This window comes from Melopsittacus undulatus, chromosome 4 (assembly GCF_012275295.1).
Source record: "Melopsittacus undulatus isolate bMelUnd1 chromosome 4, bMelUnd1.mat.Z, whole genome shotgun sequence".
NCBI classification, from domain to species: domain Eukaryota; kingdom Metazoa; phylum Chordata; class Aves; order Psittaciformes; family Psittaculidae; genus Melopsittacus; species Melopsittacus undulatus.
This window is the reverse complement of record NC_047530.1, coordinates 15,166,848-15,180,884: the sequence shown is the minus strand read 5'-3', so window position 1 is coordinate 15,180,884 and position 14,037 is coordinate 15,166,848. Positions and strand designations below refer to the sequence as shown.

Below are 14,037 nucleotides of genomic sequence, written 5' to 3'. Positions count from 1 at the left end.
GATGATATTAATTGTATCAGTCAGTGTATTACTAGGACATTCCTGCTGTAAAAGTAACTAATTCCAGAAGTATTCTTAAAAAACACTTTTTAGAAAATAGCTGTCCATCCACTTTTACAACACCATACCCTTCTTCTTTGTGTCCCAGTCATTAAACTTCCTTGTATTTCTACCTTACTCCTACAGCATGGAAGGAATCATGGAAATTATCTGCCCCAGAACCTGATAAACACTGTCATTCTCTCTGACCCACTTAAGAGAGCTGGTTGAAAAGCTTTATATTTTTTTTTTCATTTTTATGGGGAAAAGCTGTATCTTATTTCAAGCTGATCCAACCTCAAATTTCCCCACTCATTCTCCAGTCCAGTGGCCAATCCAAAAATCAGTTACCCAGGGCAAACATGGGTTTTCTCTCACTATTACACCAATGGCTTGAGAAACCCACTGGCACAGCGTGTCTTCATCCCCGTCTAGTGACAAACCCATACAGAGGATCGCAGCCCTGCATAACCTGCACAAGAGGCCAGCAACCCCTTCAGATGGTCACAGAGAAGAAGGCAGCATCATTTCCCTCCACAAAAATTGAAACCAACTTCTTTTGGTTTTAAAAAGGAAGAAAACACTATAGAAATGCTAAAGGCAATTTTTACACAGGACAGGTTTTGTTCATCAAGTGGGCTTTTATTTGATATTTTTCCCTTCAAATGATTTAGGTCAGATCTTACTTATTATTTATTACACAGTATCTAAATTGTGTTTTGGACACAGACTACTTTTGGAACTGAAGCACTGAATTATATTAAGCTTTGGCAAACATTTAATTAATTATCCACCCAAGAGCCCTGTGGTGTAAGAAGGCATTAATCACAGGCCAGAGACATGGAGATTAAAGGCAAACCTATTACCTGATCTTGTTTCTTCAGAGACCAAGGAAAAAGATAAATGTGTATGTTCTTGTTTTCGTAGTTTTCCAGCAGTGCACAGAAGCACCACAACTGAGAGAATGAGTTCCAATTTTCAAGGTTGGCAATAATCTAACTTTTGCTTGAGAGAGACCATCCTCTCTTCCAACCATTTCAGCCTTGCTGGATTTATGACTGCTGGTTTTGAGCTTAAATGAGCTTGGATCCCTACTTGAAACAATTTCTGTCTAAATGCTTCACCCCTCCTCTAAGTTCATATGTCTGTTTAATGAATGGATAAAACTACAAGAGATGGTGAGGGGACAGTATGAACATGTATTTAAGGAATGCATCATATTATGCAAGTACACAGGCTGCAAAGTTAAGGTTGCAAAGGAGTCTGTAATTCTTACATTGTAGCTGCTAGACTCTGCCACTGTAATATTTTCATATATTTATTACGTAGTGTTAACTGCTGCATCCAAAATAATAATAAAATATGTAACAAAAGTAAGTCATAGCCGATTCACATCTAGTTGCAATTATGTACACCAACCTAAGGACCTTAATTTACTCTAAAAAATGCAATGGTCAAAGTGGGCTAAGTGACATATTAAAACTTCAAACCTGCAATCTCCCCTTAGTGTTCCACTAACAAATTTAAAATGCTGGTATTTACAGTATTCTTTACGAACACTGAAAAACATTACCTTTGGAAATCCCCAGCTTTTGTGTAACACTTCTTGCAATTTTAGATGTTGTCGCATCACTGTAAAGATACACTTCATCCACACTGTGCCAGTCCACATGGTTGCGACTCAACTTCAGACTATGAATAGCTGCAGCAAAAAGGAACAACAGTTAATTTAGATGAGTAAGAGGGAAAAAATGCCTCTTCAAACAGAGAAAGAGAGAGAGAGAACTGTGTAATTTACATACAGGCTAAAATCTGGCACTCCATTATACCTAAATCTGTACTACTTCTTACCTTTAAAAGTTTTTACATTTAGGATTAATCTGACCAGGACAAGCAGCAGTTTGGAGACCACCTCTGAGGACATTTCAGATCAATTCTCCTCCTACCCTCATCTTGGGATGGTAGGTTTCCAAAATATTCCCTTAGCTGAAAATAAAAACCAAGGGGGGCAGGACAACACATCCTGAAATACTGCAGCCAGCTGAGATGACCAGGTGGCTGCCACATTGTCGTGGTTTAAACCCTGTCATCAAGTTAGCCATGCAGTCCCTCTCTCCCCCCTCCCCCTTTTGCCCCCCCCACTCCCAGAGAGACAGAGAGGAGAATCAAAAAGAATGCAACTCCCATGGACTGAGATAAGAACAGTCCAGTAACTAAGGTATAACACAAACCACTACTGCTGCTACCAATAATAATAATGATAAGGGAAATAACAAGGGAAGAGAATACAACCACTCACCACCCGCTGACCAATAACTCACCCCACCCAACCGAGCACCAACCAATACCTAGTCCAACCCTGCAGTGCACTAGCCCTTCTGGGTAACTCTCAGTTACATCCTGGGCATGACGTGCTGTGGTATGGAATACCTCTTTGGCTAGCTTGGGTCAGGTGTCCTGTCTCTGCTTCCTCCTGGCTTCCCCTCCTCCCTGGCAGAGCATGAGACTCACAAAATCCTTGGTCAGTCTAAACACTGGAGCAGTAACTAAAAACATCACTGTTATCAGCAGTGTTCGCAGGCTGAAAGTCAAAAACACAGCAGCGCACCAGCTACTAAGAAGGAGAAAAAATTACTGCTGCTGCTGAACCCAGGACACAAATGTACTCTCATCACTAGAAAAAGAGCAATTTCACTCCTGTCTTGTCTCTCCTCCATCTGTACAGTAAGATCCCTGGTTGTGAATGTATTCTGCTGTAACACAGAGGCTTTCAAGGCTCCATTACTAGAAGGCTTCATTGCATCTCTTTCCTTTCAGAAATATCCAGAAGCTGGAAATGCAGTTCAATGAGAAAGCTTCTGAATGAATAATTTCTAGCACAGAACAGAATCTAGCTCTTTCAAAAAGCACTAAGAGCTCTGCTGGTTTTTTGTGCAGTTACTCTGTTTTCCAGGTTTGGAACTGATTGAATTCTGGGACCAACCTCATGACACACTGCCTGTTTGTCAGAACTAAGCACAATGGCCATGTTATAATGCAAATCAGAATCTCTCATCTAAGGCTTGGAGCCTGAATGAGCAGAGCAAAGTAATTTGGATTTCATCTACATTTGAAAATCTGTTGCTTAGGTCTCATCTAATGTGGGATACACAACGTTTGGAGAGCTGACAACAGCAACAGCCCCATAACCAAAAAAAAGTATTAGTTAACTGTCAAAAGTCCAAAGTCACAGAAAACACCTACAGGGCTTGTTTTGGTTTGCAAGGATTTTTTTTTTGTTGGTGTTTGTCTCCACCCCCAGTAACAGCTCCAACCTGTCCCCTACCTGAAGCCACTCAAATGAATCTGAAAACTCATCTGAAAACATTCTGAGAAAGCCTAAGCCATGATTAGATCATATTTTAACTCTGACATAGCACAAACCAGACACATTAAGGTAAAAGTTGTAACCTTTCTCCTGTATTTTTTGTTTCTCTGCCAAGGCAGACAGCCCTCGCATAGTCTGATGAAAAACTAAATGAAGTCTGTAAGAAACCAGAGCATTAGAAAGGGATTACCGCTTCTGCTCTAGTAAGGAACTGATTCACAGAAAATAACCAGGACTACATTGCTGGTTTACACTGACCGTGCAAGAAGAGAGAACAAAGTAAGTTACTCTTTGAAGAGCAGATGTGTCAGCTTAGGGTAACAACAGGCTAGAGCAAGAAGCTGAGAACTCGTAAACATCCCTGCGGGTGCAGACCTGAGTCCATGGCCAGAAATCTCAATTTGGAACTGGAGAAGGAAAGCAAACTACCAGCAAAACTTCCTCTTTTAGACTAGGGAGACAATGCAACAGAGACTGTGATGTCCTGAGAGAGGCACACAGTCAAGTGGCAAAGGCAAGGGGACCTCCTTGCACATGCTCTTGAAATCTCCTCCATCCTCAACTCCATGATCAATGTAGACTTTTTATGCAGGTCATTAAGAGCTGTTCCACCTGCATTCTGTAAAATCCCTCTTGCAGTATGTTCTTGGGGAAGCTGACAGAGGAGGGCTGGAAGGTTGGCGAGTGTTGTGCTCAATGTCCAAAGCACACAGAGGAAGAGACGGAGAGGCCTATGACTGAGTTGCTTATCACCACTGGAAGAACAGCAGCTTGGGGAGAAGCCATCCTCAAACTCTTCTGGAATCAAGTCCAGCTTCTCTACTGGAAAGAATATATAGAAAGAAGTAGGTTTTCCCTAACCTGCATGAGTTATTATCACTTGGGAAGAACAAATTTCTAATTTTTATGGTGTTCATCAAACATGTTGAAGGGCACATCAAAATCAACTACAAGACATGCAAGCACTAAGAAACTGCAAAAGAAATATCCAACACTACTTCTCTGCATATTTAGTAATGCTATCAAAAGGGAACTTGAAAAATTTAGTTTGCCGTTAACGCAAGCACTACATGATATGGCCAGTAATCTTCAATAGACTCTTGTCTCTTGAAACTTACTTGAGATATGTTGTTAACAAACATGTTGCAGTCAAGCTCTGATATGTACTTTTACAGCACTTGGGACTACACACACTTCTTTCTACTCAGCATTCAGAATTAAAAACATGTTCTAACTTTTTAACCTACCGATTTGCCAGTAAGACTATAAACTTTGCAATTTTTACACAGTTTTTATTTTGCAATTCTTTGTAAATTTTGTTTACCAACACACTCACTGCTTTGCTGTAGAGTTCCTATCCATGTGTACACCCTAGAGCAAAGTCCAAACCAGCAGTAGAGACACTTAAGCCCTGAAAAACAGTGCCTGCAAAGGCACCATGCACTCGAGTGCAGTATTTTGCAGAAGTCTGGATAATGCTTCCAGGGTGTCTATCTCACCAACCAGGAGGAGACATATTCCTTTAAAAGTTAACAAGAGTCACCTCGGTCAAAACAAAGCTAGGTGCTCCATCTTGGCATTCTGCTTTGAAATCCCAGGGGATGCACCTTTTAAAAAGTCTGCCTGGGGATCAATGCACCCATTCCACAAGCTGACCGCCCTCTTACTAAAGTGGAGTGAGATTTTGTCTCCCCTTTATATATATGTAAATAAACTATATCTGAGATGTCTGTTCATCCTCAGACCCCTGGATGTAATGTCCACCAGTGGAACAGAAACCCCCTAATAAAGAAAAAGCTATCATCCTAAGTTCCATGCCTTCCTGGTGAGCAAAAATATCCCTTCAAAATATGAGTGACATCCCACTTGATGAATATCATTGTGCTTACTCCATCCTTATGTAAGATCTGCCTGGGAGAGAAAAATGGTACGCTCTTGCAGATCTGCATGGCAGAAACCCAACGGAGAGAAGAACTGCATAGCTGTTATCAGTCACAAGGATAAATGATCCGCAAGCCATGTGTGCATGAACAGCTAGACAGACAATGGTTCCCTGTCACTATGCACTGGAGATACTCTTTTGGTAAAAACAAAACAATCCTGTAATAAGGTACATCTTCATGAGGAACAACACTGCACCAAGGACTGTAAAGAGATTCTCAAGACTCTCAAGAGCCCAACCAAAGGGAGTTCATGCTGCTGACAGTCCCAGAATGGGAAGAAATGTCTTTGGAGAGGACTTGACAGCAATGTGAAAATAAGCATCCTAAAAAAATCAATATATGCAAATTGTGCTTTCCAGGTATAGAATAACAAGGGCTGCCACTGCTGTTTTGAAACCGAACACAGGAAGAAAATATTTGTTTTCCTAGAAATAATAAGATAATGTGATTTACATTCTCTTTGCAGAACAAATGGTGACTGTCCTATAAACTTCATTGATGCTGCGGACATGGTAAAAATGACAACACAGGAGCTTTTCATATCAAGAGATGTCACAAAATGTCAGGAAGTCACCAAGTGATGTTGTTGAGTGGCTGACGAAGCCAAGTTGTAGAATTCAGATTAGGCAGTAGATATGCCACAGAGGAATACTCGTGTTCATTCCTCTGCCTTCTGGGTCCTTCAGAAGCACACTTTCTATGTTTGTGGATTCTCTCCAGGGCACCAGGCTAGGATGTCACTGAGCTTCACTGAGATCTGACTGTGCCTATGTCATCTCTGAACATCAGGCATAGAAGATAAAGGGTCTCCAATGAAACGACTGAAAAGGAATCTCCCTCTGGACCCAACTTCCTGCAGCTTTGTTTTGACATGAACTACTTCTCTGACACCATGCATAGCTTTCTTAGAAGGCATCTTTGTAAGGGCATCTTCCCTACCTGCAGAAAACCATAAGTATTTTGTATACTGCTTAGGTTTTCTAGTTTGGGATTGAAGGCTAAGCCCATGCAAATGAAATCAAATTTTGGTTTCCTTTTGATCCAGAAACTAGAAATTAAATGTTTGTCAGGAATACCAACAGAGACAGACACCTACAGTATGAGTATGTGGAAAGCATAACCCCACTGTAGATGGAAAACAGCCTGACACTAGACAGTAGCAAGCAAGCCATGCAAAACCAAGGAGAGAAGCACAGGGGAAGTGAGAGGGATCAAGAAATAACTTCTTTCAGCTGAAGAAATCAATGGTTACTATCACACAAACCTCCAGTTCCACCAAGAAAGATTAACACGTGGGAAAAAGCCATCTAAAAAGTTTAAATATGAAAACTGGAAAGGTAAACATATAGAATACATATTCCTATAGCCTTGAAGAACCCGATCTCAGTTAGACTGTAGAAATTCATCTGAAGACAAAATAACTGGAGAATAGCCAAGGAGTAGAAAACCTATGCTATGTTTTATACTTCTAGCACAGAATCCATGGAGAAGCTGGGATGTGCACACTGCATGTGCACTGCTAGTGCAAACATCCTCCCAGCTGAAGTGCTTGAGGAGCCGAATGCCTCCAGCACCAAGTGCAGACAGACAGACACCTGAACATTGCATTTCATGGGGCCAGTAGTTTAAAATTAAATACTTTTTAAGGTAAGCACCTGGGTTTTTACCTGATACTTTCTCATGGTTTAAACCTAGCCTGTGACTCAGCACCATGAAGCCGCTCTCTCACACCTCCTTCCTCCCTCCCTGGGCAGGACGGGGAAGAGAGATGAAAAGAGTATAAACCCCCCGGATTATGATAAGAACAGTTTCATAACTAAAGTAGAGTATAATACTACTAGTAATAATAGTAAGAATAAGGGAAATATCAAGGGGAGAGAATATAAGACCAAAAAGGCAAAAAACTCCCCCAAAAAAACAAAACCCCCAAAACAATAAATACAAGTGATACACAATACAACCGCTCACCACCAGCTGACCAATACCTAGGCTGACCTGAGCAGTGATATGGGCTTTCTGGGTAACTCCCCCCGTTTATATACTGGGCATGACATGTTGTGGTATGGAATACCCCTCTGGCTAGTTTGAGTCAGGTGTCCTGTCTCTGCTCCCTCCTGGATTCTTGTGACCCTTCTGATTGTCAGAGCATGAGACTGAAAAGTCCTTTATCAGGGTAAGAGTTGCTGAGCAACAACTTTATTGTCAGCCTAACGCATCAGTGGGTTATCAGCATTGTTCTCAGACTAAAGCCAAAACACAGCATTGTACCAGCTACTGGAAGAAAATGAACTCTATCCCAGCTAAAAGCAGGTCATTCTTCCATCTACTTGTCATTCTTTCATCTACTTGCCTAGACCAAAGTATGGGGTGATTCTTTTCTACCTAAGTTTGACTATGCTCAAGTTAAAATAAACTTAGAGGTAAGCATCTTTGAACTGCTAATTGCTGATATTACCTCCATCTCTGTCATTCCAGTCAGACTAAAGACCAGAGAAGGGTACATGCCATACTAAAACTTTTTCTGCCTTCTTTTTTTCAGGTACTTTTAAATTAATCTTCTCTGCAACCAGTAAGCAGTAGGTTCTGCCCTAAAGCCAAGCCATATAATGCAGGTAGCTGAGAGCGTAATTTGGCTGCTATTGTTCTTTCTTAAATAACTCTGAAGTTTTGGAATGTAAACCTGGTACGTAAATCTACAGGTGGTATGTACAGCTGTGGATTTGAAAACCTTTTCTAATTTATTTAAAAAACAAATGCAAAGCCACTATAAAGGCTATTGCTCTTAATTAAAAAGGGCTGTTTAACATTACTGTCATTTTGTATTGCACTTCACTACCTCTCAATTCATCAGTGTCACTATTTATTACATAAGCATCTACTTTTAGTATTTTAATTCAAGCATATTCATTACCACAACTGAACAAGATTTGGAGAAAAGAAACCCCAAAACTATGCAAAATAAATTCAAAATCACCATCACAAAACAAAAGGCAGAAGTTTTTTCTTACTGATCAAAAGAGTAGTTACCCTTATTCACCTTTAACAGATTTGAGTTCAGCGTCTGAGAAGAGGCAGGAAAAAGTTTACTATTTACTATTACAACATCTTGATTTCAGGCATTTTCATTTAGAGCCAATTATAGAAATATGTAGCTAAAAGAAGTCAAAAGGCAAACATATATGCATGTCAAAATAAATTCTCATACTTTACAATATCCCTAGGAGCTAAAAGAATGTATGGTATGGCAAGAATAACTCTAAACCTACCATGTGCATTTACATTTTTAATTAAGGGTGCAGTTTTCAGCAGTTTAGTTCCATGACATCAGTAAAAATTTAATCTCTACTGGCTTTAATGGTGGCAGAGAAAGGCCAGTGACAAGTACTTCTGAGCCTTCTGCAATCATTAATGGCTCCTGTAAGATCTACTCCCACTTTCTGGAACAAATTTATACAACATCAACTGCTGCAAAGTTCAAAATAGTTTTTTGCAACACAGCAGCCTTATCATGCATTCTGTACAGCTTCCCCTGTTTATATTGTATGTCCAAGGTCTCGTTTCATCCCAGTACTCACACAAAAACTGCAATAAAATACAACATACAACATATAATTACAGATGCATGCATTATTAAAAAAAAAAGTGGCAAACAAAACATTACCTAGTATAAACCCTCCATTCCTTCTTTGGCACAATTTATCTTATATCAGGCCTGCTGCTATTCTAAAAATCTGCTTTTAGATAATTGACATAGCCAAAGCACATATAAAGAATATAAGAAACAAATGTTTACAGTTTTCATCACAAACAACTATCAGAAGGTTTACTACATCTGTTGGCATCTACTTTCCCCTAAGATTCACAACACTTCTACTTTTCTTTTAAGTATGTATGATGCTTTTTCCTTCCCTTTTGAAGAAGTGGCAATTCATACAGCTCAAGAAATTGAAGCTTGTATATCTAATGAGCTTAACTGATATAAGCAAACTAGAATGTAAAGCTTTGTAAGCCAGGAGTACTACAAAGAAAGAAATCTACAATTACTGTACCTTCGGAACGCTTTCGCTTAAGACATGCAGCATCTGAATTCTTATATCCTCTCCATTTGAACAAAGAAGGGAGGGAGGAAGAAGGTAGGTAGTAGAGAACTAAAAGTAAAAACACTGAGTTTCAAAGTAAAATTTTTAAAAGGGTTGTCATTTTTTCATTATTATTAAAAAAAAGCACTCTTTCTGAAAAAGCATAGACACTTAAAACACTGGTTTTGTAGCAAAAGTGTCAGGTCACATTAGTCAAATTCAACTTATTCACTCTTCATAAACAGTTACGACATCACAACAAAGCTGAAGGTGTCAGTAAAAGACACCTGAGATACAGCACTATCAGATTCACCAAGTGTCTCCGCATTTACACATACAAAAGCATAATCACTCTACTTGGTGTAGGCAGAACAGAGTAACCTTCTTAAGTATACACTAAATATTTGGGAAACAAAAGCAAACAACTCAGTTTTAAGCATAGCTCTATTATTTTCCCCAAGGAGTATAAGAGAATCACTGAAAGTTAGATTTGACAAAATATCTTACTATTACCCTGTTCTGCAAGTCCGCAAGAAGCTGCCTACCATAGTGAAGTACCACGGCATGCACACTCTGCCCACAGAGTGCAAGAGAAAAATCAAAATTGAAGTAGTGACTTTGACCCTCCATCAAGCAGCTCTTGGTCTGAACATTACTGGTTAAATGCTGTTAGCAAAATATCTAGTCTGAGAACCTTTAAGCATCTGCTATGATCTGAGTTCATGGTTTTGTTTGATCTTACAATGGCCTTGATATTACTGAAATATCTTGAGAATGCTGCTCCTTTGATAGACTACTTTAGATGGGTCCACTGTCTGACTAAGTAGGCATAAAAAGCAGTTACTAAATTTTATGTTATTCTGTAAATTTTAAGCTTATTGACTGCTAAAAATGTCTTCTGATACTCTTTTTATATATCCTTAAAAATGGTTTCAGCTGAAATATTTCTTCCGGTAATATGAAGCTGAAATATGCTTCAAAAGTGTTATAACCTAGGTTTTCTCAGAAATATTTATGGAATTATTTTACGATAGCAAAATATTTAAGTGCAATCACTGGGTATATGCAATACAAGAAAAGTCATAAAGACACAGAGATAAAACGCATTCTCAGTGTGATAACACCACAAATATTTCCACATTTTGACTGAACTTTGTACCAAATAGTTAAAATTTGGAACCTAAGAATTTAGATCAGAATGTCACTTTACATCTTGTGCTGATATTAATTTCATGCATTAAGTCTGAAGAAAGAACTGTTCTCAAGAAGGACAAGCAAAGCCAACATGCAAAAAGGCATAGTGCTACCTGGATGAAGGCTGTTCAAAAGCTAACAGTGCTAAACACCTAGCAAAGTCGCTAGTCGAAGGAAACAATTCTGTTTCCTTCACAAAAAGATTTCAGAGAACAATATAATAAATAAATAAACAAAATTAAATTGCAAATAAATTCTGAGCTGAGTCTTAGAGACTAAACTTCAGGCTATCATCTGTTGCCCAGAGTTAGCAGGCTGAGTAAGAGAAAATAATCCAGAACAGGAGCAGCAAAGCTGAACATGCTCCTAACTTCTCAGTCTACTGCCCCTCTTTAGAGCATGGCTGCAGTCAAATCAAAAGCTGTCAGGCTTGTCTACTGCATCGACATGATGCTTGTTGACAAACTAATTTTTTGTTATTCGTGATGCAAACTGGCATGTTCATATAAAATTATGCCTGAGTATTACAGCAGATTGTATTAATTTTGCTGAGATGAGGTGTAAAGCATTTACAATGCTTTATCATAGCACTGAATAGTCACTTCTTTTCCCAATAATATTTGTAAATATCTATTCTAACTTTCAGTAGTCTTAAGTAACAGCTAACTGTAGACCTTGATGGGACCAAAATCTGCTTCATAAAGCATGCAATTACAACCAATTGTAGCAACAGATTGCAGCATTTAGGGAATTTATAAACGGAATTCAGCACTTCTCCAACTAATTATGTTTACTTCACCAGCAATAACGCAAGTTGTAAAGCTTATCCCAGTGCCACGTGCAGATGGCAATCACGGATGCCAGCTGATCAGAGATGCATTGAGAGGCATATTACAATGCCAAAACCACTTTTCATATTTACTGTTAGCTAGAATTTTCCTGCAACTCCTATTGCTACCAAAAAAACCTACTGAAAGTTATTAGTGACTTGACACATATTCCATTTTGAAGTGACTGCAGGCATAGCTTGGGTTTATTAGTTTTGCATTTTTAAAAATAAACCTTTAGTTTTAGTTTAGTTTTCAGACTGGTGTCTGAATTTGGAGTATCTTTCTCTCATCTTTTATGTTTTCATAAATACCAGGATTACCTTTTTTTCACCTCTTGCTCCACTCTCTCCACCCTCAAATCTGAAAATTTCTGCTCCACAGACCAGACGTTTTTTAGAACAAACCCTAAATTCTCTTCCTTACTTGGTAAGGAGAATCCAAGTACAACTGAAGCCATCCTTCCTTCCTTCAGAAAGTAAGCTATCAGAGGCTGGAAGCACCCAGCAGCCCTAAAGATGTGCTTGCCATATACACTACCACAAACAGCACTGCTCTCACAGTGAGTGTGTAGCTGTATTACCAAAGCTGAGCTTTGCACCAGTACACTGAAACAAGAAATCAGTACAAGCACACAGAAACACAGGTAAAAGTGCCTTTCAAAAGGGCAGTTGTACTGTCATACCATTTTATGCACCTACCTGACAGAGCTGCTAAAGCAGAAGACTGCACTACAGGCTTGGCCAGGAGAAAAGTTCTTTTAAAGTAGCAGAAATAGAAAATAAATATTCACAGATTTTTTTTCTAGCTTTGAGGAGAGTTAGAAACTTAACCACTGTCTCTACTGTTGAAAAATCTAAGTCAGCAAATTATATTCTGGTTTTCCTTACAGTAATTACAGAAGTACCTGCTGCCTTGCCTCCAATGTACTTGTGGCCAAATCCAGCCACTCCTACATTCTGTAACTGCTTTGTACAAAGCTGCAGTTTCAAAAGTTTAAAAATAAAGTTGCTTTATAAAGAATAACACAACCAGAACAACTGTGAGGCTCTGTACTTGCAGCTCTTGATTTGTAGATTGTTCACCAATTGAAAACCAGCAAACAAAACGAAGTGTGAAAGTCAAAAACACTGGACTTCTGCTGTGCTATGCTTACCCTGAGCAACCAATACAACTGTGTATATTAAACAATACATCAGTAATTTCAGAAGGCTGTTCTTAAAAACCTTAAATGTATTTGACTGAGATTTCCAGGAACACTAATTGAATGTCCTCAGCCTAGTCATTAAAATATAAGGACTCCCATAACAGAATTAAAACACCCCAAGATTTGCCATAGTTGAAAACTACTTTAATAAATTCACAGACTGAACAAGAACAGAAAATGAAATGTGATCTGTAAAACTGATACTCCCTTTAGGGCAGCATTAGGAATGCTGGCCAGACAGCTAACACCCAGTTGCATTTGGACATTGACTCCTCTTATACCATCAAGAGATTTCAGTTTGAAATGAGATTTCAAACACAGACAAAAGGTAGGAAGCAAAATGGAAACACGAAATTCTTCAGCCATTAATATAATTTTTACAGTGTTCATCAAATGTGCTGCAGCAGGAAAACCTACATCAAGATATGCTTATAATGGGAGAGCAAACTGATGCCTATAACAATTTCTCCACCATGTAGGATGGAAAACAGATCACATTAAGAAAACCAGACCACAACTGATCAGGGAGCATACTATGAAAGTAGTAATCCAAACAATCTTACCCTCCTTCCTGTCAACAGGTTTTGCCTGTTCTTCTATATCAAAGCTCTCTCGCTGTCGCTGGCCTTTGAAGCAGTTGAGATGCTCCTGTTCTATTAAGTTACCTTCTTCCTCCTCCAGAGGTTGCCACGTGCCATCGATAAACCACTGTCCACGCATCACAGGGATCTTTTCTGATTCTGAAAATCAAAAGAGATATTTTTAATTTTATTTTTTTTAATGTAACCAATCACAAATGGACAGCAGATAAAAGGGAAAGGGAATTAAGAGGAAAAGGGAATTCTGTTTGGTGTTTTGATGAGAAAGTTACACTCCTGCTGCTGGGACCTCTAACAGAGTAAACACAAATGCCTTGACAAGGCACCACCATCTTTTCCATTGGGCTGAAATGAGTAATGAAATAAGTGTTAATTTGTTAACACCTGAGCTAATGGGGACAAATCTTCAGAGTGTGCGTGAGGATGTGAGCGATGGGCAGAAATATGCAAATTCTGTAAAATTTATTAAGGATTAAGTTCAAACAACAGTCCAGCTTTAACAGGAAATAATCTCTTCCTTTTTGCCTTGAGTTTTCAAAAAATTAGGAACTTTGTGAGACTCATGCTGCTCTATAAAATTTGACTGATAACTTGAAGCCAACAGTTGTTATCAAGAGAATGCAGAATGAAGAGAGATACAAAACTTCTCAAGCTCACCCTGACTGCACACGGCTTTGTTTCCTTTGTGAACTACACTTACAATAACTCAAATTATACATCAATTAGCACAAAGGGCGAATTTAAAGATGAAAGGGTTTATTTCTACTAAAATTAGCCTTTCA

At 38.9% G+C, this 14,037-nt stretch overlaps 1 protein-coding gene across 3 annotated transcripts in view; it reads right to left on the bottom strand.

Annotated features, from left to right (window-relative positions):
* The window catches only part of DDHD1 (DDHD domain containing 1), a 77,092-nt gene that overhangs the window by 39,547 nt on the left and 23,508 nt on the right, over positions 1-14,037 (bottom strand). For 2 of the 3 annotated variants that reach the window (XM_034062546.1, XM_034062547.1), the window contains exons 2-4: positions 13,220-13,396; positions 9,399-9,497; positions 1,613-1,741 (exon numbers count right to left, since the gene is read on the bottom strand). In XM_034062546.1, the coding sequence (XP_033918437.1) occupies positions 1,613-1,741; positions 9,399-9,497; positions 13,220-13,396 (405 nt within the window). The remainder of the gene's footprint in view (positions 1-1,612; positions 1,742-9,398; positions 9,498-13,219; positions 13,397-14,037) is intronic. The other variant, XM_034062548.1, reaches the window with a different exon arrangement.